We start from the raw sequence: 24,801 nt of genomic DNA, 5'->3' as shown, positions 1-24,801 counted from the left end.
ATTATGTAAAGTGTGTCGTCATTACTGAATAAACATCTTTCTTCGGTAAGTAAAAATTATTTCAAGGTACGGGGTGACTCTTTATAAATGTTTACCAGGTTATTTAATATTTTTTCTGTTGCGTTCTCAAGGAAGTTCCCATTATCTATGATTGTTTAATATTTTTCAGTTGGAAATGTACATCTTTTCTACTTTATCTAATATTGAAACAAATGGTAATTGGAAGTATAAATTTAATTCTAGTGTAATGGATATCAATAAGGTTTCAGTACCATGTGTTATTGGCCTTCCAGATAATTCTGCATGTCATCTGAAAAAATATACACATCAGCAAGGCTTCATTCCAATCAAAGAATTTTCAGTAAAGCATCAGGAATTAATAAACCAAAGAAGTGAGATATGTCTTACTGAAAATGCACAAATATGCTTTCATCACAAAGCACTACTTGTGGACAAGTATGACTTTCTACAGAGATCTTGTTGTAATCCTTTTGGTGCAAAGAACCATTCTGTTAAAAAGGGTTTACAGATTGTCAATGTGCAAACAGCAAAACAATTGCAGGTTGTGACTAAGAGCAATGTGAAACCTGGTCAGATCTGTCCAACTTGCAGAAAATAATTTTTAGCAAAGAAAGCAGAAAAATCACAGCCAACTTCAAAACAGTCAGAAGATGAAGCATATCCAGAAGTATCAATCGCTTCAAGTCTAACTGCTTTTGGGGTCACCCTTCTAAAATTTCAGAGTGTATCAAAAAGGGATGTGAAAGGTTATGCAAAACAGAAAAATAGGCGAAGCTCAAGAGGCAATTGTGAATAACGTTGCTGCTGTTGGAGTACTCACCCCAAAAGATCTTCAAACACCTAGTACAAGCAAGACATGTCCTGATTGTGACGATTATAAGCAGCTGATTAAAGAATTGAAAGAGAAGTTGCAGTTGTCAAGGCAGCCTGAAAAATTGCAAATACTGACATTAGTACCACAAAGCTGGACTATAAAAGAGACAATGCAAGAATTTGGTGTTTCAGAGAGGATGGTAAAAGCAGCTAGGAAGTTACAGGCAGAAAATGGAAAATGGTGTATTAGCTCTGCCAAAGAACAAGTGTGGCAAGAAGATTCCAGATGCCGTAAAAGAAAGAATGGTAACATTTCTCCAGAATGAAGAATTTAGCTGAATTTGTCCAGGTAAAAAAACTGTGTATCAATTAGAATAGAAGGAAATACAGTTTTGATGCAAAAATACCTTCTTCTGAATAATTTGAAAGAAATGTTTGCTGTATATCGACTTTGGCATGGGCCTGAAATTGAATGTCCCAAATTTTGCGAATTGAGGCCAAAATGGTGCATCACTGTGGGTGCTGCAGTAATCCACTCAGTCTGTGTTTGTGCTTACACCAAAATGTGAAACTGATGCTTGCAAGCACTCCAATTAAAGAAGATTGTAAGGGTCTGATTGCTAAAACAGTGTGTGATTTGGAATCCAAAGACTGCATGCTTCAGCACTGTGAAATCTGTCTGGGAAAAGAACTACTGGAACAGTTTTTAGAAAGTAGTTTGGAAGACAGTAATCCAGATGATACCATTGAGTTCAAACAGTGGGTGCACACTGTTAGAGATACGAGGGCTATCCACAAAGTACATTACGTTTTGGAATTAAAAATAAATAAAGTATTGGAAATTTTTTTATTATATACAGGTGAAAGCCACACTTAAATACTACTTTTCTACATTGTTGCCATTTAAATTAAGGTACTTATCGTAGCGATGGATGAGCTTGGAAATTCCTTTGTCGTAAAATTCGGCCGCCTGCGCCTTCAACCACGTGGTTACCTCTTTTGGGAGAGAAAAGGTGTGATTTTTGTGGATTTCCTGGAAAGAGGCACTACAATAAACTCTCAAAGGTATTGCCCAACTCAGCACAACCTCAGAAGAGCAATACAAAACAAGCGCAGGGGAAAGCTGGGCTCAAAGATCTTGCTGATTCACGACAACGCCCGGGCCCACACGGCAAATGCCACTTGTGAAGTTCTCGAATCTTTTAAGTGGGAGTTGTTTCCTCATCCGTCGTACAGTCCCGACCTGGCACCGAGCGACTTCCACTTATTCCCAGCAATGAAGAAGTGGTTGGCTATGCAGCGTTTTGATGATGACGCACAGCTTCAAGAAGAGGTAATCACGTGGTTGAAGGCGCAGGCGGTCGAATTTTACGATGAAGGAATTTCCAAACTCGTCCATTGTTACGATAAGTGCCTTAATTTAAATGGCAACTATGTAGAAAAGTAGTATTTAAGTGTGGCTTTCATCTGTATATAATAAAAAAATTTCCAATACTTTATTTATTTTTAATTTCAAAACGTAATGTACTTTGTGGATTGCCCTCGTACATTAGAAACCAAGCAGATGACCACAGAGAATTTTATTGAAGATCTCATTTCAAAAATTGACAAACTTTCAGCTCATCATTGTGTTGCAAAGCACCAGAGCAAGCACCTAAAATGCATAAAAAGAAAGCTCTAAGCTAACTGAACTGATCATATTAATGGACGTTGCTGAAAATTATTCCTTCATTGTCCAGGATGCAGCTCAAGGTTTTCACTGAATAACAGCCAAGCAACTTTACACCCATTTGTTGTACTTCAGAAATAACTTGCACATCAGCAGCATCAGCTACTGTATAATGAGCGACAGCCTGAAACATGATGCAATTGCTGTACAGGCTTGTATAGTGAAATTAATAGAAGATCTAAAGTGTCTCCTTGGAAAAATTGCGCACATTTACGAATGCAGTGATGGGTCATCAGCGCAGTACAAAAACTTCAAAAATTTTCTGAATCTCTGCCACCATCAAAATGGCTTAGGAATCTCAGCTGAATGGAACTTTTTTGCTACAAGCCATGGAAAATCTCCATGTGATGGAATTGTGGAATTGGAGGAACTGTAAAGTGCCTGGCAGCAAGAGCGAGCCTTCAAAGACCAACTGATTTGTTTAAATACTGTACAAAGAATATCAGAGGAATCCAATTCATATTTGTTTCAAAAGAAGAAATTGAAGCATTAAAAACTGAGCAGGAAGCGAGGTTCAAAAATGGCTGCACAGTATCAGGAACAAGAGAGAATCACCATTTTGGGCCATTAGATGAAAAGCAAGTTTGTATTAGAAGAGTATCCAACTGATACTTCTTTTTTTTGTGGCACATGTTGACCAAAGTCAAGCAACAGTTTCATTCAGAAACATTACAGCCTTACAACCGGGCCAATACATAGCCTGTATATATGGTGGAAAATGGTAGGTTGGTAATGTGTCTGAAGTTTCAGAAGAAGAAAATGATGTTTTAGTCATTTTCTTGTGCCCCAGTGTACCTGTACATTCATTCTATTGGCCAGCTAGACAGGATGCTTGTTGGACAACAAACCAACACATTATTTCTGTCATTACAGCTCCATCAGCAACAAGAATGGGCTAACATTATAGCTTGTTAGAATCAACTGTAATTGCTATTAGTAACAAATTGCAGCAAATGAATTAATAAGAACTGAAATATTTGGCTAGGGAACCATAAGGAGTACAACTGTTACATGTATTTTTTAATGTAATATAAATGTAACTTTATTTGGTATGACAAGATTTATGGGCCACTTTGCTAGCACACTATGATGAATTTACCATAGTTCGACCTTTTGTACTAAAACTAAGCTATGGTACCCAAAAAGTTGAACAGGATCACAAAGTTTCAGCACGACAGATCTCTTAGATCCTGAACATTGGTAAAACAAAGTTGATCATTTATTCATTTCAGTTCCAATGTCAAAAAATGAGCCTTTACGAAAAGGTGGCTAGTGGCCCCACCATACTACTTATGAAGCTGTAAATTTGGCAGTGCTTCATGTAAGGTTTTTATGTACATCCTGTAAAAATTTGGAGATGGTCGAGTGGGGAGCTTGTCAAAATTTCGGGCACTTGACGTGGAGTGACCCATATGTCTCTGTTTTTTTGTCAGTTTGGCGGTGTATTTTTGTATAGAATTGTCTGTTTTGTGTGCTATGTTTACTCTCTGGCTTTTGAAAATGTTGGTGATTTTATGTGGGAGTTTGTGTTTGTATGTCATTGTGTACCATCTTGTGTTTTCTTTCATCTTTTTCTGATTATTCTGTGTCATCGTTATGGTACTGCGTGTTTGTGTTTGGTTCTGTTGTGTTGTTGGCTGTGGCTTAGTGCTTTCTACTTTTATTTTGCTTTTAATTTTGTTGTGTAGCTTTGCGACTATGTTGCTACTGTAAACACTGTTTTGTGCTATCTGCATTATTATAACCAGTTCTTTTTCGTAGTTTTCTTTGGCGAGTGGCGCTGTGTCGAGTCTATGGAGCATGTGTCGATGTGCTGCGTGCTTTTGTTAGTGTGGTGGTTCGAGTATTGGGGATTGATAGTGTCCATTACTGTTTTGTTTTTGGATTGTTATATCCAGAAAGTTAATTTGGTTATTCTGTTCTCTTTCAATCGTGAATTTTATATTTTTATGTACCTTGTTGATGTCAGTATGTAGTTTTTCAGTTTTTGTTTGTGGTGCAGAACACCTAGGAGAACATAAGCAAAGTCATGAAAATAATTAGAATCAACAACAAAAAACACCTCCTAACCCTGCAAGTACATTACCACATATAGAAAACCAAAGCAAAAAGGAGAAGCCTGTTGAATGATCAAGTACATGTGACAAACAGTTCATTGTTCACACTAATAGATAAAATAATGGGATAACACACCCAAAGAGGGTTAATGTAATAATAATAATAATAATAATAATAATAATAATAATAATAAACCCCGTGGAGGCCCGGGAAAAGAATCGGCCTCCGGTATGTTCTGCCAGTCGTAAAAGGCGACGAAAAGAACAAACCACTAATAGGGCTAACCCCCCACTTTTAGTGTGATTAGTTGGTTCAGGACAGAACTAAAGAAGCCTCGGACAAGCGCCGTCATGGTCGGGGACGACGCTTGAACCCTATGCCCGCCCACAATGGTAACGACACTGCTAGCCAACTGGAAAATGATTTAAATCCAAATAGAGGTGTTTTGCAGGATATGCTTCCTGCAACCACCCTAGAAGGAAAACAAAGACAGAGGATGAGATGGTCAGATGAAGTTAATCGACACCTCATGTTCTGTTATTACCAAGCAACAAACCTAGGAACCAACACAACTGGATACAGATCACAAGTATACACAACATTTACTACCAGATACCCAGAATTAAAATTTTTAACAGAACAACGATTAGCTGATCAGATCCGTGTAATAATAAAAAATAACAGGATACCCCAGTCAGAATTAGAAAACATCAAACATCAAGTACAACAAATACTGGAACAAAATAATGTGCAATCAGAAGAAGAAGAAGAAAATACAGTAATGGACTCAAACATCCCAGAGCAAACAAACAAAGAACAACATGCACCAATTAAACAATCAGAGGAAAACGAAATCTTAAGACAGCCACCAGAACAAGCACAAATAGAACACGAAGTGACACAGATGTTAGATATAGAAGAAAAATTTCAGCTAACATATATAGAATACAAAGACACAAATACAGACATTAGACCATTCTTGCGTAGACCACCAAATAACCCACAAGTCGAAACAACAATAAAAACTATCAACACAGTCATACACAACAAAATAAATGAAAATACAACTATGGAAGAGTTACAACTACTGGTTTATATAGGAGGACTCACTACACTAAATATACACACTAGGCAGAGATCAGAACCAACCAACATACAGAAGAAACCCACAAAACCAGCATGGCAACACAGGCTACAGATCAAAATAGAAAAACTGAGAAAAGACATCGGACAGCTAACACAATTTATAAGAAATGAAATCTCGGAAAAAAACGAAAAAGGTTAGGTAAAATCTCACAACAAGAAGCGATAGAGCAATTAGACGAAAAGATGCAGAAATTACAAGCATTAGCCAAACGACTCAGAAGATACAAAAAAAGTGAAAATAGAAAGAAACAAAACCAAACATTCAACACAAACCAAAAGAAATTTTACCAGACAATAGATAACACACACATTAAAATAAACAATCCACCAAACATAACAGACATGGAACACTTCTGCAGCAACATATGGTCAAACCCGGTACAACATAACAGGCATGCACGGTGGATACAAGCAGAAACAGACACATACAAGATGATACCACAAATGCCTGAAGTGATAATTTTGCAACATGAAGTCACCCAAGCAATTAATTCTACTCACAATTGGAAAGCCCCTGGAAATGACAAAATAGCAAATTTCTGGTTAAAGAAGTTCACCTCAACACATTCACATCTAACTAAATTATTTAACAGTTACATTGCAGACCCATACACATTCCCTGATACACTTACACATGGAATAACATATCTGAAACCTAAAGATCAAGCAGACACAGCGAACCCAGCTAAATATCGCCCCATAACATGCCTACCAACAATATACAAAATATTAACTTCAGTCATTAAACAGAAATTAATGACACATACAACACAGAACAAAATTATAAATGAAGAACAAAAAGGCTGTTGCAAAGGAGCACGAGGAGGTAAAGAGCAACTGATAATAGATGCAGAGGTGACATATCAAGCTAAAACTAAACAAAGGTCGCTACACTACGCATACATTGATTACCAAAAAGCTTTTGATAGTATACCCCACTCATGGTTACTACAAATATTGGAAATATACAAAGTAGATCCTAAATTGATACAGTTCCTAAACATAGTAATGAAAAATTGGAAAACCACACTTAATATCCTAACAAATTCAAATAATATCACATCACAGCCAATACAGATTAAGCGTGGAATATACCAAGGAGACTCATTAAGTCCTTTCTGGTTCTGCCTTGCTCTGAACCCACTATCCAACATGCTAAATAATACAAATTATGGATACAATATTACTGGAACATACCCACACAAAATCACACATTTGCTATACATGGATGATCTAAAACTACTGGCAGCAACAAATCAACAACTCAACCAATTACTAAAGATAACAGAAGGATTCAGCAGTGATATAAGTATGGCTTTTGGAACAGACAAATGTAAGAAAAATAGCATAGTCAAGGGAAAACATACTAAACAAGAAGATTACATATTGGATAACCACAGCGACTGCATAGAAGCGATGGAAAAAACGGATGCCTATAAATATCTAGGATACAGACAAAAAATAGGAATAGATAATACAAATATCAAAGAAGAACTAAAAGAAAAATATAGACAAAGACTAACAAAAATACTGAAAACAGAATTGACAGCAAGAAACAAGACAAAAGCTATAAATACCTATGCCATACCAATATTGACCTACTCATTTGGAGTAGTGAAATAGAGTAACACAGACCTAGAAGCACTCAATACACTTAACACGATCACAATGCCACAAATATAGAATAAATCACATACATTCAGCAACAGAAAGATTCACATTAAGCAGAAAGGAAGGAGGAAGGGGATTTATCGACATAAAAAACCTACATTATGGACAGGTAGACAATTTAAGAAAATTCTTTCTAGAACGAGCAGAAACTAGCAAAATACATAAGGCAATCACTCATATAAATACATCGGCTACACCACTGCAATTTCATAACCACTTCTACAACCCTTTAGATCACATAACATCAACAGACATGAAGAAAGTAAATTGGAAAATGAAAGCACTACATGGCAAGCACCCGTATCATCTAACACAGCCACACATCGATCAAGACGCATCCAACACATGGCTAAGAAAAGGCAATATATACAGTGAGACAGATGGATTCATGATTGCAATACAGGATCAAACAATAAACACCAGGTATTACAGCAAGCATATTATTAAAGATCCCAATACCACAACGGATAAATGCAGACTTTGTAAACAACAAATAGAAACAGTAGATCACATCACAAGCGGATGTACAATACTAGCAAATACAGAATACCCCAGAAGACATGACAATGTCGCAAAAATAATACATCAACAGCTTGCCTTACAACATAAACTTTTAAAACAACACATTCCTACATACAAGTATACACCACAAAATGTACTGGAGAATGATGAATACTAATCATACTGGAACAGAACCATTATAACAGATAAAACAACGCCACATAACAAACCTGACATCATACTCACCAATAAAAAGAAGAAATTAACACAACTAATCGAAATATCCATACCCAATACAACAAATATACAAAAGAAAACAGGAGAAAAAATTGAAAAATACAGCCAACTGGCTGAGGAAGTCAAAGACATGTGGCGTCAGGATAAAGTTGACATCATACCAATTATACTATCAACTACAGGAGTCATACCACACAATATCCACCAGTACATCAATGCAATACAGCTACATCCAAACATATATATACAGCTACAGAAATCCGTAATTATTGATACATGTTCAATTACCCGAAAGTTCCTAAATGCAATGTAACATATACCGTACAGTTAAAAGGAAGTCACGCTTGATCAAGGTCCACGTCACTTTCCATTTTTAACCAGACATGACTTTTGAGAAAGGAAAGAAATAATAATAATAATAGTAATAATACCACACAATATGATAATACCATCCAACATCTTTTCACTCACAAATCCGTGAACCTCTCCACAGAATATTGAAACCAAAAGTCAAACCAGCTGTCGTCAAAGCTTTCAACCACTCTCAAACAGCTATTGCATTCATATTCAACGCTCTACAACTCAAACCAACAACTATCCCCCCCCCCTCCCGACATACACACGTACACACACAAACATCATGAATAGAAGTTTGTTTCGAACATATAGTTTATTAGGTGGCAGCATGTAGGTAAACAAATCAAAGAGGAGGAAACCATAATGAAGTTACAATATTTACATTGTTAAAACACACAGTGTTCGAACAAATAGCTGTATCTAGTGGCAATATAATAATAGTACATCACAAAAAAAGGAAGGAGAAACATGGTGAACAATGTGCAAAAGTTTGGAATAAAAGATTGCGCTTATGTTTTGAAAATAAAGTGGTAGTGCGACCGCCCAGACCAGATAGGAGGAAACGCAGATCACAGGAATCTGTTAAGTACTTACTTAATTACATAAAAAAAATTGACATGAACTGTTTGATAATCTAAAGTAACAAAACAGTGTCGTTATAGGTCCCACTGAAGATGCCTTACAGCAAGAACAAGGTGAAATGCGTCTGGGAAAAATAAATTAAGTTGCATCAAGAAAAGGCAGTTTTATTTACAAAACAAGTATGAAATGTATTCATTGACTTATGTTGGACTGTAATACATTTGAGTAGTTGAAATGTGTGGATCTCAAAACTTATATCTATTGTTGGATCTGATAGAGCGACCTCACAACACACTGACGGACAAAAATGATTATTTACAATCCATTATAATTTCAAAATAAATTTAATATTTATGAATGTATAACTGGAATTATTTTCTTCCTTTTCTTCTTCCAAACCAGGATTAGGACTTGTGGTCTGTTACAGCCTCACCATCTTTTCCTTGACCTTCCCACATTCCTTTCAGTAGGATTACATTCCATTGCTTGTTGATGGAGTCTGAGTCGACATCACAATACACGCTCTTTCAAATCCTGCTTTCTTTGGATTAATTTTTCATTTAATTGTTTTATCCCCAGCTCTTTCCTCATTTTGCAAATAGCCTCCACTGGTACAGCTTTTTGTAGATCAAAGGAATTTTATTTCTGATGTTTCAAGATGCCGTAGGCCTTTTGAATTTCTGCTCCATATAGTACTGTGGGTAGTGCTGCGACTTCATAAAATTGCATTTGAGTTTCTCTTGTTTTACCCTTTATTCTTCTTATTGTGTCACATATATGTTGATAGGTTTTAATTATTTTTTATTCATGTCTTTTTCTGGTGGAATGATTAAGACTGCTGTAATTGGTTGTATGTTCTCGGAAGGAACCACACAGCCGTAACCTGTTTGATATTATTGCAAAAAAATAAAATGTCTGGCTGATACATGGAATACGGAGGAGAACTGAGGTGGTTTTATCATTGTAGCTCGTCCTATACTGCAAAGTAGTTTTTGAATAGAAGTAAACTGCCCACAAAGAAATAAGATATTATAATCATCACCTTATGGTTGAATAGACCACCGCAATGTTTTTCTTCGTAGGTGTGACTGTATTTCAGGTACCCATCATTACCTTTATTTGATCAGAGATCTGGCTCCATAAGAAGACTTACAGTTAAGCATAGGTGCTCATGTGTAAAAAAAAAAAAAAAAATTAAAAAAAAAATTGAATGATATGTATTTAACCATTCTAAGAGTGATAAAAGGCATATCACAATATTTATATACAATGTGTTTTAGTACACATGCAATGATAAGCTGTTTACACTTGTTTCGAATGACCAAAAAATGTGATTGCAAGTTTAAAATAAGTTACTGTAATGTTTACCAGTTTCACATAGTACACTATGTGAGCAAAAGTATCCAGACACCTGGCTGAAAATGACTTAAAAGTTTGTGGTACTCTCCATCGGTTATGCTAGAACTCAATATGATGTTGGCCCACCCTTAACCTTGATGAAAGCTTCCACTCTCACAGGCATATGTTCAATCAGATGCTGGAAGATTTGTTGGGGAATGACAACCCATTCTTCACGGAGTGTTGCACTGAGGGGGGAGGTATCGATATCGGTCGGTGAGGCCTGGCATGAAGTCTGCATTCCAGAACATCCCAAACATGTTTTGTAGGATTCATGTCAAGACTCTGTGCAGTGTGCAGGCCAGTCCATTACAGGGATGTTGTTGTCGTGTAACCCCTCTGCCACAGGCTGTGCATTACGAACAGGTGCTCGATCGTGTTGAAAGATGCAATCACCATCACCGAATTGCTCTTCAACAGTGGGGCAGAAGAAGGTGCTTAAATCATCAGTGTAGGCCTGTGCTGTGATAGTGCCACACAAAACAACAAGGTGTGCAAGCCCCCTCCATGAAAAACACGACCACACCATAACACCACTGCCTACGAATTTTACTGTTGGCACTATACACACTGGCAGATGACATTCACCGGACATTCGCCATACCCACACCCTGCCATCGGATCACCACATTGTGTACCATGATTCGTTACTCCACATAACTTTTTCCACTGTTCACTTGTCCAATGTTTACGCTCCGTACACCAAGCTAGGCATTGTTCGGCATTTACTGCCGTGATGTGTGGCTTATAAGCAGCCTCCTGACCATGACATCCAAGTTTTCTCACCTCCCGTCTGTCATAGTACTTGCAGTGGATCCTGATACAGTTTGGAATTCCTGTGTGATCGTCTGGATATGTGTCTGCCTGTTACACATTACAATGCTGTTAGACTGTGGGTAGTCTCTGTCAGTCAACAGACGAGGTCGGCCTGTACGCTTTCATGCTGTACGTGTCCCTTCATGTTTCCACTTCGCTATCACAACAGAAACAGTGGACCTAGGGCTGTTTAATATTGTGGGAATCTCACATATAGACGTATGACACAAGTGACACCCAATTACCTGACCATGTTCTAAGACTGTGAGCTCCCCCGAGCGCCCCATTCTGTTCTCTCACGATGTCTAATGACTACTGAAGTCGCTTATACGGTGTACATGGCAGTAGGTGGCAGTACAATGCACCTAGTATTAAAAACAAATGTTTTTGGGGGTCCAGATACTTTTGATCACATAGTGTATATAGAAAATAGTTGTTGGAATTGAAGTGAACGTAACAATCCATCTTTTATTTTTTTTTTTCCAGGTTATGTTGAAGGTCCATCTCCAAATTTTTAACAGTAATATTGCAACCATAATCAGTCAGTGATGTAATCAACAAACAAAAAAACAAAAAAAATGGCAACACCATATGTTCAGAAAGTGCACTTGGGCAATATGGCCTCAGCTTACCATAGTGGTGAAACAGTGTTTGAGTGTAATAAAGCAGTTAAAAGTACATTTAATTGTTTACAGTGCAATATTGAATATGCAAGTTGTCCTGCTTGTGATCAGCAACGTGGTGTTAAATGTGTACGTCGAAGGAGCAAGAGTGAGGGAATAGAAGCAGATCCCTTGAGAGAACATAACCGACTCCAAGAGACAAGCTATGACGTTCAGCATTGGAAGAGAAAAATAGTGAGAGAGTATGATTCTCACAACCGTATTTGCCGTCAGGATCCTTGTAGAAATGATGTAAATGAAGAATTGTATTCACGATCAGAACCATTTATACAGCCTATGGAAATAGATATGGGTATAGAACATAAATTTCCGCCCAATAGAATTCTTTCACCTGTAAAAAAGTTCAGAGAAAGGCTTCTACCAACAAACCACCATAATTTAAAGACTCATGATCACAGCAGATTAACACACAATACTTTGATTCAACAATTGGGTGAGAATGCTAGGCAGTTGGATGAAGCCTGTGATACATATGATCCTAGTCTGGGGAGGGTGAGACCTGTGCCAAATTCTTCTCAAAGGAAACCTTCGAAAGCTCACTGTAGGAAAAACTTTCCATCTAATAACCAGCCTTGGGGGGATGGTGCCCACAATAATTTTGTATATTCACCATCAGAAACATTTTCTGTCAGTGGCAATCGTTATAATAGCTCTCCACTTAAACAGAATGTGGCTAGAAATGAAAGTCCTGTGTTTGATGATGACTTTTACTCAAGACTTCCCTTTCAGGAAGTTCCAAGTGATGTTCGGGACACATATTTACGTGATGTGGAAGCAATCCGAAGTAAATTGCGTGAATTACGAGGTAGCACTGATGGTAAACGTATGAGACAGAGAAGTGAATCTGAACCTGGTGTTGGAAATGGAGGAATTCCAGCTGGATCATCATGGGAGCCAAAAAGAGCCAGAGACATTTCCCCAAAACTTCCAGAATGTAACGGCCATGTCAGAATGGGCGAATGCACCTCCAGACGAAAGATGTCCTCAAGTTTGTCAGATCCAGTCTGCAGTTACTTACCATCACAAAATCACCCATGCCATCGCCGTGAAGCGAAGGTAAAATATCTATGCATTGGTTTTATTAAAAATAATAAATTATGTAATGGCAGCCATTATATATGAGACTGCAATATTTTCTCACAAGATAGTTAATAAATTTGTAAAGCAGTACATGCTGTAGTTCATATTATGTGAGCTTAAGTTTTGATGTTTCACCCTTGCATTTTAAGGTTCTCACAGTTTTCACAGACGGCTGTCAGAGAATTTTATGATAGGTTTCGCGTAAAATATTTGTTTCAGGCTCTGATGACTGTGTAAGATTTTTAAAAGTAGTATACATGCTGACATGGGGTTAATTATTCGACTTTTATGCCTCATTAGAGTGGATTCTGATTTATACTATTATCCATTGAAGTTTCTTCCAAAGCAGAATGTATAAATGTATATTGGAAAAGCTAATTTAACTGAGCGCCAGAACCATTTGTTTTTCCAGGAGAGCAGGAAAACTGTGCGGCAGTAATAACTTAAACAAATTCCTTATTAATTCTTTTGTTATCCATTGATAGTGAGGAATATGTTTGAGTAGAACAAAATTTTGAGAAAACTGTATGAAGTAGATTTTTGTGTAATTTTTAAAAATCGGAAAAGGTCTGTGTCCATGTTGCATTGTTCTATGTGATCAAAGTCCAATATAGTGCTGTTATAAGATTGTCTTATTCACAAAAAAATTCAAGTATTGCATGAATGTTCTTTTTCTCTTTTTCACTTAAGGGTGCTACAAAAAAACAAGCGCATTCTGCATATCTCAAGTGATTGATAGTGATTCCATTTTTCAGAAATGCTGCTTCTCCCACTCAAGATGATCTCTGTAGGAACTTTTCTTGTAATAAGACACCTGGATCTTATTTTGTGATATCATTCTGTTGTCATGCTGGCCTGCAGAGTTGTTACTACCTACACAAAGGTTGCATTTGTAGTTTGTGAAGAGTCCCATATAGGGGGCCCCTATTATGCACGAAACTAACTGGTTCTTGCCTGTGCCACATTAGCCTTTGCCACATTACCCCACATAAGAAGAAAACACACACACACACACACACACACACACACACACACACACAAATGACTTAGTATGAAATGCCTGCCACGTAGATTCCTAAATTGTAAAAGGTAACAGACGGTGCTAATATATACTGCTGTGAATAAGTTTGGGCAGTGCAGAACCTTCAACATGTTCGTAATTAAGACATAACTAAGATCGAATGTTAGAATGCTAGAATGCTACTTATAAAATCAACTTCCTTTTCACTTTCTCCTTCATATTTTCAAATAAACTGAAATATCAACAACACACACAGATGTAAGTTGGAATTATGAGGTGCAGGTCTCATACACAAGCTGCCAGTAATACTCCGCATTTCAAATATTTTGGTGTGCTGTTAGTTCTGGACATAGCATTGACATCTGGTGACACTGTGAAGAACTAAATGTTATCTGAATTTCTAGCTGCATCGTACAGCTCAGCATCAGTACAGTGGCTATGGAGGAAAAATAAGCTAATTGCCCAATTTTGACACTTACGTCAATAAGCTTTTACACTCTTCATTAATGTGGTAGATATTGGGGAATCAAATGTATGCTTTTGTATGTTTAGTGTTCTCAAGTATTTCACATTCCATATTATTGGTAGCTAAATGTTTTATCTATATTTGATCCAGTGTATACTTCATGGGATGTTGCTTCTTTGTTCTGAGCATTTGATTCACTACTACTTCTTACCTAATTTGCAAAATTCTGTAAATAAGGTATTACTGCAGATGACAGGAAAATCTTCTGTCATTAGAAAAATGTTGCTCTTCTTTTCAGCTTCCCTGTATCCCTCTGCAACCGAGCTGTGACGACTTCTCCAGAACTCTTCAGCTTCACTCGAGTGATCGGAGTATCTCCCTGGACTCGAGCCTTCACAATAAGTAAGATTATTAATCGTGTGTTAAACTCTAGGTAAATGTGTTTCAGATAAAATTCCAACTGAGATGAAACTATTAATCCACAAGTAGAAGCAAAAATGAATTATGTGGATCTCAAGTACATAAAGGTTCTTATGCCACACCATAAAGTGAATGCTGTTACAGTTGTGAAACACCAACCTTTGCTTCTTTGGGAATTACCATCCATCGTTTTGTAGTTAATAATTTAAGTTTTGGTCTGACCTTCAGACAGAGATGGTTTAACTTTATCAATAATAATTTGATGCGGGGAATTAACGAAGAGTTTTTTTATCTGAGGACTCTATTACAAAAGACTTAACAGCCATAAAAGAGAAAAGTTCTTGAACTGGCAGTTGTGCGCTCTTCGCTGGCACGTTAACCATTTAACATAAAGTCACAATTTACCTCATATACTAAAATTTAATGGAAACCTAAAATCCTGAGTTTATTCTTGCATCTTAGCAAGATCCTCATACTATGTTAATAGTTAAGTGTTGGACTGATAGAGCTTCCAGTTTGACACTTCTTGCTCAGCAGCAATCATTTGACTGCTGCTAGAGACCATTTTGAGCATATACATCATCTATACGATCCATACTAAGAAAATCATAGGTTGTTGATGTATACGATGGCAGATTAGGTTGGGTTCAGTCTATCTTTAGTGATAAGACTGCACTCAGCCTAATCTGCCTTTGTACAACATCAATTGCAATGCTTCATATTGAGAGTCTTGAAATGTGTATGTGTGGAAACTCATTATATACTTCAGGAAAATACAGACATATGTCTCTGTCAACTAATATTGTAATGACATCTATGAAACCATTTATAAACAAAGGTCATTTCTGTAGTGTGAATAATTATCACAAATTTCCTCTACTGGCTGACCAACTTGGTTTCTCACAGGACTGATACGTATGGAACTGTGTGGCCGTAACAAAAATTTGATAGAAAGAGAAGGGAGGTGTGTATTCTTGATCAACTTTCACAGCTGTGAGACACAAACTGTCACAAGATGTGGAGAGGTGTCAAAGCCAGTAGCAGCTGCACAACAATGACATGATGAGTGGAGTTGATAAGGTTGTTATCAGCACCTACCAAACAATCCAGCAACTCTGAAAAGTAGTAGTTAAATTCTACATAACTTACAGAATTTGTTTTCTGGTATACATTTGTCCTCTTCATTAAAGATAGTAAGAACAATTCACTGTAGTTCTGTATTGCTGTTATTGAGAAGGTAATTTCAAAACGTGAAAAAGATGAATTTGCCTCAAAAGCAGTAGATCATTTGCCTTCAAGCACTAATCCCAGGCTTCAAGTTGAACACTATTTTGCATTGCTTATTCTACATAATATAAAGAAAAAACATCCAGCAAGAACTTGCATTATGTGCAGTCATGTATGCAACAGACATTTTTGTAAGGGCTGTAATGTAGTCCTGTGTGTTGTTTCTTGCGATCACATGTGTAATAAAGCTACAAACATTTAAGTTAAAGGTAAATCCACCGTTTAACCTCCAATACACCTTAGAACTGGGAAGAAGAATGTTCATCAATGGGCACACAAAAAAGGAAGAACACTGGTAGCTTTCAGAGTTATCCTGTGAGGAGCTGGTGTAACACACACACACACACACACACACACACACACACACACACACACACACACACTAGCCCTCTACATGGTACCAACTGACCTAACAGTGCTGAAGTGGCAAGTGGGCTGGCTGGTTGAGATGGGTTTAGTGCCAGTCAGGTGGAGTGGTTAGAGGAAAAGGGAGGCAGGGAGAGGGATTAAGGGTTTTTGGCTTGTGGTTCGGAGAGAGATGGCTGGTTTGCCTGCTAGGAATGTGGGGAAGGAGGGGTGGCAGGATTGTAACAGTTGGTGGGACGCAGCACACACCAAAGATGATGTGGGGATGTGAATTGGGAGGGGGTGACTGGATGGAGAATAGGGAAGCTGTTGGATGGGGGATGTGGGAGCAGTGGGTTACCTGAGATTGAGTCCAAGACTATTACTGGAGTGGAGGATGTGTTTCAAGGATATTTCCCATCTGCATACTTCACAGAAGCCAGTGGTGGATGGAAGGATCCAGATGGCCGAGATTGTGAAGTAGCCATTTGAAATTGAGTATGTCATCTCAGATGGATTTTGTGCCACTAGGTGATCAATTTTGTTCTTGACAACAGTTTGGCAGTGGTAACCAATATAAAGCCTGAGTTACAGCAAAATCAAATCTACAGCCTAAAAACACACATTGTCCATCAATAACAGCACGAGAAGCGATGCCTTTAACTTTATTCTTCGCTCTGATAACAGCAGTTTTCAACTCAACATTGTCTATAACCTTATACACAGTCGCGAACAAGCGATGGCGAGAATGATAGTGACGCCCGATTGTGAGCCACTAAATGCTGTTGCCCATGCACAACTCCAAGCCAGAGTCACAGTGATACCAGCTCCGCAAGGCTATTTACAGCCCAGCAACAGCCTTATCTAACTTCCTGCCATTGCGCAACCGAAAATGAATTTTTCTCTGTCACAGGCCTAATAATAGAAAACAATAACTATAGCAGAAAAAAAGGTTTATATTTATTTGTGAAAAGTAGATTAATAATGATAAATTTCTGGCTGGTAACTCTCAAATGTGGGCACTGGCAACAGTGCAAGTGAGAAGGGCTTTTAGATGCATATAAAAGAAGTGGAGGAGGAGGAAAGAAAGTGGCATGACTGACTAAGAAACAAAAAGGAGCAGTAGTGTAAATTGCAGAAGTTGCAAGCATTTACTTTCTGTTTGACAGCAAAAAATGGCTACTTATGTTAATTTTCATTATAGAAAAGTTTTATGTTGTCAAAAGGAAGTTACCTTATGCTTGAATGTAATAGTATATCAAATTTTGTGCAATGTGCACAGTAGCCTGTTCCAGAAAGGGGGGGGGGGGAAGTGGCAATGTAGGAGTATTTTGGAAAACTTTTATGGATGGGCACAGTTGGGAAACCAGATAAGTAAGACTTGCGATTATTATGATACAATAGGTATTTAATCTGTGATGGGAGGTACTGGAGTGTATGCACACACAAGTTGCTGAAGTAAACATTACTTTGATATTCACTTATCTTGTCTGACTGCAATCATGGATTTTACAGATGCAACAGACAAGCATTCATGATTAGTTCTGTTAAAATGTTCAACTACTTGTGACTTGTCCCATGTTGGATTATATCCCAGTAAATGGAGATTTGAAATGATTTATTGCACAAGCTTACGTTACACCTTCTGTGGGAAAATATTCTGGAACATCTGGAAAACATGGAAATCTGAAAATTTACAAAGAGCCTTCCATGCTCTTATTTTGAGCTGTTTGCTGGAAATGCCTGCCATGAGTTCTTATGGGAACCTAAGAGGGCAGAGAAGCTGATTGTTATAGCCAGTGAATTAGTCTGGATTGTGGGAGAAACAAATATTGCATTTTAACATAACAACATTCTATGACTTACTATGTATCGTAGTGCAATGAAATTGAATTTTCACACAAACACAGGTTTTATAATTATTATATTCTTGGGGATATGGTCCATCTGTGGAACTAAATAGAAAGCTATTTTTATGCCATACGCATTTTGCTTCCTTTTGTTTATGAAACTTCATTTGTTACAGGCCACTGATGATGCTTCATAAATAAAATGAAGTGAAACACACAAACACACAAAGGACAAACACAGAAAGACCTTCTTAGTCGCACATACAGACCACATCTCCAATAATATTAAAAGGATAATTGCTACTCACCATATAGCAAAGACGCTGAGTTGCAGGTAGGCACAAGAAAAAGACTGCCAGAAAGTAAGTCTGTCTCAGCAGCTAGAGACTGTGTGTGTGTGTGTGTGTGTGTGTGTGTGTGTGTGTGTGTGTGTGTGTGTGGTGGTGGGGGGGGGTCCATTTCTGATGAAGGCTTGTTGGTCAAAAGCTTATTTTCTGACAGTCTTTTTTGTTGTGCCTGTTTTGTTGTGACCCAGCATCTGTGTCATATTGTGGGTAGCAACATCCCTTTCATAATATTATCACATTACATCCTGTATTTTCCTGTGAATAATAGTAATAATAATAATAATAATAATATAGGTGCAACTGAGGAATGACGGAAAGAGGTGTAGCATATGCATGGAAATTAAATCTATGCCTGCGCAGTCAATCCACACAGTGATATCTATGTGTCACGGAGAGCTGTGTCATCACGATGTCTTTGTGATTTAATTACAGAAATTGACGGATTCCATGATTTGTCCAAGCTGAAGCCACTTTCTCTATTAATAAAATTCATTGCCAACTGAATTTCAGTTGCTTCTTTCACTACTGAGTCCCAGAAAGATGAAGTCAAGGCTAAAATTTTGACATTATCATAACCATAGAGTGCCTAGTGTCAATACAGTGCTCTACCACCGCAGATTTATTTGGTTGTAAGTCTGTAGCCACATAAGCAGTGGTTGGGCTCTAGAGTTTAAAACGACGGAGCAAGTGCTGGAGCATTAGTCACCTCGGCTCATTCTGAAGATAGCTGGACAGTATTCAGCTGAAATAGTAGAAGAAGCTGAATTTATGTGGCTGCATGCCCGAAATTTTACAGAAGAGTCTTTACGCCGTGAGAACATGAAGAAGCTATCGAACATGTTCATACATTGTCTAGCCCATGCAACAGTCTCTTCCCTAAAATTGCTTTGTCAGTTTCCACAATACCTAGCTCACCAAACTTTTCTCCTTGTTTCACACTCACTTCTCTACAAAGACTTTTCCAATTCACTACCGTCTTTTTTGTCATATGCAGTTCACCTATGTAAGTCTACCCTGTTTAACCCTTAGATATTGTAACTGCAAAATTTTTGTGATACCTAATTTGCTTCCTGCAAACAAAGAATGTTTCTAATGCTGCAGCTTACTCAGCGGTCTTCCTTTTTGCAACTCCATTTCAAGTCAGTACCTTTCTTAGAAGCAATGAGTCTCATAGCTCAACCACATCTTTCACATTTTTGTTCTTTGGCTATGAATCTATGCAATATGAATGACTTCACCATATTGTTTTCGTAATCCCCAAGAACAAGGTCACTGGAACAAAAGTCCTTTGCTTGCCATAGGTGAAAATTCAACAGACGGAAATCGTGTTTCTCCTCAAAAGAGAGTGCTATCTCATGTTTACATCATCTGATTTGATATTCTTGTTGGTTACTTACAAGAACATGAAATGTGGCGACAACTACTATGGTTGCTTTCCAAGATGTTCAGCTTTTCTTTGGGATGGTGGGACATGACCCCATAACTCCACTGTTAGAAGTTCCTGTGCGACACTTGATACAGGTATTATGGGAGCTTACATTACTACCTATTTTTCACATCCAGTACTGTGACAGGTTAAGAGATATTAAGATCCAATAATATATGCATCAATAATGGAAACATCAAGATGGCAGCAAATGAAGATAAGGCCACCCATACAGTGAGAGTTTTCTTACCAGTCAGCCACCAACACCACTTTCTGGCATTCAGAATAAATCATTAACATACAAATGCCAATATGCTGTAATAGCAGAAAATGAACAGAGGGCCCTCATCACAATGTGTATAATTTGTGTGTGTCAATCATAACAAACAAATTTCTGTGTAATTTTGTCTTGAAACTCTCCCATTTGTCTGTATTTGCATAAAAAAACAATATGGGATTGTGGGTCTGCCTTGATGCAGAACACTTATGTTATTTGTTATAACACAAGTGTTTTGCATAAAGGTGGAACCGAGCGAGGTGGCAGAGTGGTTAGCACACTGGACTCGCATTCGGGAGGACGATGGTTCAGTCCTGCATCCGGCCATCCTAATTTATGTTTTCTGTGATTTCCCTAAATCGCTTCAGGCAAATGCTGGGATGGTTCCTTTGAAAGGACACGGCCGACTTCCTTCCCCTTCCTTCCCCATCCTTCCCTAATCTGATGAGACAAATGACCTCGTAGTTTGGTCTCTTCCCCCAAATCAACCCCCAACCCCATAAAGGTGGACCCATAGTCCCATATTAAAATTCTGTATTTTCTACTAATAAATCCGTGTCTTGCTATACTGCAAACAAGTGCAGTGTGTGGATGGCCCATATTAAAGGTTAGCCACAGAAGTCATCCCACACATGGCAACAGTATTTTCTTCCCAATTGAGGTGCTCATCCAAAATATGGTGTTATAGCACAACAGAGAACAACTGGAAACAGTTGTTCACAGAATTCTGGGCTGATTAACTTCTTATGGTATATTAAAATTGCTTGTCTTTTCAGTATTTAGGCTATTTGCCCATATGAACACCGAAGAAAGATACCATTCATATGGATAATGATGCCGGCCGGTGTGGCAGAGCGGTTCTAGGCGCTTCAGTCTGGAACTCCGCGACCGCTACGGTCGCAGGTTCGAATCCTGCCTCGGGCATGGATGTGTGTGATGTCCTTAGGTTAGTTAGGTTTAAGTAGTTCTAAGTTCTAGGGGACTGATGACCTCCGATGTTAAGTCCCATAGTGCTCAGAGCCATTTTGGATAATGACAGTGTTGATGTCTTCTGGTTTGGATCTCAAGTAAAATGGGAGGTCACTGCAATAAAAATGATATTTACAAGAAGATAGCACTAGTCAGATGTCATTGGTAAATGAGAACAATAGCTTGTTGTGGTCTGAGCCTTGTGATACTCTTGGAAGAACTGCTATGCAGTAATACTTAATTCGCAGTCGTACTGCTGCCTGTTTCTCAAATAGCTTTCACATCACTTCAGCACACCATCTGAAAATATTAACCATCATATTTTTCCAAGCGCTGTCAAAGTTGATGGTATTAACTGCTTTTCAGGATCTGTCAGTATTGTGGTGTTGTGGCCTCACATTTTTCTAATAGTAATTTTCAGTTAATCAGCTCCCTTAATTAGTGAAGTGTGTTGGCTATAGCGCTTGTGAACCCAGAGTAATATTGTAATATAAGATGAATATGCATTAGCATTCAGTGGGCTTATTGTAGACAGTATATTCCAGGGTCTAGGAAACATCAGTTAAAACAGTGGTCAGAAATTGCAGAATGATGCTCGCCTTTCCTTCCTGGGTCAAGGTCAGACTATACTGTTTCTTCTAGTGAGTAAGGTATATCCTGTTCATGAGGGAAAATTAAAATATTCAGTGTCCTGAATGCACTATTTTTATATACCGTCTTCAGTTCTTTTTTGTCTTGTACATTAATATTTTTTATGTGATAGCCTAACAATTAACCAACAGTTATTGAGTAGTGCTACTTTGAAGGCAAATATATGTATCATTTGAGTTCTCTTTGATGCTTTCATCTTGTGGAAAATTATAATGCAGCCTTAATGAGCTAAATAGCAGTGTCATATCTGTTTAGCGCAAGGTCTTATCTTTTGTTACATTGGATGTTTAGATGTGACTTTTGGTCAAGACTTGTACTAGCAAATGTTTTGAATATTTATCTGCTCCTATCTTTGCTTATGTTAGTGTTAATAATTTGCAATTAATTGTTTCACTTAAGTTGTTTATTTTGTTAAACTGATCTTTGATCTGGACATTTTCTTTTAAGGTGCCTACGAGTAGGTCCTATTTTGCTGTTCCACCTTAACATCTGTATCTTTTTCTCCTCAGCAGTTTCAGAACACACACTCACAGATAAACTTGTTTTGTTTTCAGTTACAGTGGAGAAGATGGTGACAGTAAAGGTGAGCCAGCAGAAGACAGTGAGGAAGGTAATTCGAGCATTGATTTCAAAATAAATGTAGTCAAATTTTTAGGGTTTACAATGAAGATCATTAAGTAAGACACTCTTTGCAGACAACAGGATTTTGTAATGATGGATAACGTTGATTTAATTGCCCATTTATGATTTATTTTGAAGAAACGTTGGTGTCATCTACAGTTTGAAGCACTATTTTGAAATGTAATTTATTTTAAGAGTGTTGGGTCTGAAAACTGCACTTAATTTAAAATCCGTGTTTGGCAACTGGCAGCCCGCAGGCCAGATCTGGCCTGTGATTGGCTTCTGTCTGGCCCGCTGAACAAATTTGTGGGGAGGGAGTGAGGTGCTAGCATTGCACTCCACCAGGGAAACATTTTCAAATGGCTCATATCATTTTTGCAGCTCATGACAAAGATAAATGCTTACTCTGCACATGTGCAATCCATTTCAGCATGACTGCATTTGAGCAACAGAAAGACACACATTTTCAGGCTTAGCACAAGTTATGGCCCATGTGCTTGTGTGTGTCTGTCTGCTACACAGTGATAGATCACAGATGGTAGCAGGTGACATTAGTTCAGAAATTACCATCTATTTCTGAAAATTGCTGGTTTGAACAGCAGCAGCAACTTCATGAACAAACTAGTTATCTGTTGTTGGCTTAAACATAGTTCTGTGCAAGTTGTTTGTTAATTTGTGCAAGTGTTTCTTTGTATCATTACTGAATTTGAGAAATGTCTAGCATTAAGAAGAGGAAAGTACATGCTGAATGTTGCCAGGAGAAATGGAGGATTATTTCTTTATCATTTACAGAAATAAAACCATTCGCTTGTGTGGCGAATCACTGTCTGTTGTGAAGGAATATCATATGAAAAAGCAGTTTTGTATGAAATACATTTGGAAGTATAGAAAAAAAAGAAATTAGTGAAACATTCAATTTACCATGGAGACAACTATCTGGAGTTCGTTATGATTAGGCACCTTTGATGGTCGGTTCGTGAAAAGATTTTATTGGCATATTAAATGAAAAATCTATTGAATTAAATATTGAGAAAGCTATTGTAACAATTATTCAGCAACAATTTTATAGAGTCCCATGCACTACATCATTGCCAGTTCAATCAATATTTGGATGATGTACGCTCCAATCATGAAAATTTCAGTTACCGTTACAGAGTGAAATGGCTGAGTATGGGCAAAATACTGAAACATTTATATGACCTTCAACATGAGCAATAGCAGATTTTTTGACTGTTAAAGAGAGATTATTTGTCATTGGCTGAAGTAGAGCCCCAACAGATTTGTGAGTTAGTCTTTCTGATTGAAATCACAGGTTATTTAAATGACTTAAATAACAAACTTCAGAAGCCAAGCCAGTTAGCTCATTAATCAAGCACCCATCTGGAAGCTTTTCGGACCAAGATGTGCTTTTGGTAAATGCAGATGATAGCTGGCAACTGTTAGACAGCACTTTGCCATATTTGCTAACACCTCAAAATGTGACATAGAAAAAGCACCAGAAAACCTTTAAGTGGGACTTGCTGCACTTCAGAATTTTTCTTTAAAATCTAAGGCCTGGGCGTATTTTATATTTCACGAAGAAAAAATAAAGTTACTCAATTGAGGTCATTTGCAAGAAAGAAAATTTGTCTTTTTGGAAGCACACTTAAGTGTGAACAATTTTCCTCTCTCATTAAAATAAATAAATAAATAAATAAATTCACTATATGTAAAAGGTTAACAGTGACAACCTGGAAAATGCCCTAAGACTCTTGTCAGCGGTGTAAATCTAGATATGAACAATCTTGTGTAAAAATTCAAGCTCAGAGATATCATATTAAACTGCTGTTGATTTTTTAATGGCTGAATAACTTTAAATCAAATAGTGGGAAGTCCAGCTTGGAATATCAACAGTATTACAAAAGCTATAGGTTGCCACTCACCCGAAAGATGACATATTAAGCTGCAGAAAAGCACAGCAAGAAGACTATTATACATCTGAGCTTTTGTCCAATCTTCTTCAGAAAGAAAGCTATGCACACATTCACAT

The 24,801-nt window shown here is 37.6% G+C and overlaps 1 protein-coding gene across 5 annotated transcripts in view; it reads left to right on the top strand.

Moving 5' to 3' along the window:
- The window catches only part of LOC124596034 (tubulin monoglutamylase TTLL4-like), a 257,391-nt gene that overhangs the window by 19,644 nt on the left and 212,946 nt on the right, over nt 1–24,801 (top strand). For all 5 annotated transcript variants that reach the window (XR_006978272.1, XM_047134999.1, XM_047135002.1 and 2 more), the window contains exons 2-4: nt 11,816–13,068; nt 14,878–14,981; nt 22,706–22,761. Coding sequence is in view for 4 of the 5 variants with exons in the window: in XM_047134999.1 (XP_046990955.1) it covers nt 11,908–13,068; nt 14,878–14,981; nt 22,706–22,761 (1,321 nt within the window). In the remaining variant the exon portion in view is untranslated. The remainder of the gene's footprint in view (nt 1–11,815; nt 13,069–14,877; nt 14,982–22,705; nt 22,762–24,801) is intronic.

Source organism: Schistocerca americana, chromosome 2 (assembly GCF_021461395.2).
Source record: "Schistocerca americana isolate TAMUIC-IGC-003095 chromosome 2, iqSchAmer2.1, whole genome shotgun sequence".
Lineage (NCBI taxonomy): Eukaryota > Metazoa > Arthropoda > Insecta > Orthoptera > Acrididae > Schistocerca > Schistocerca americana.
Note: the sequence above shows the minus strand (reverse complement) of the source record. Positions and strands in the feature narration are given on the sequence as shown.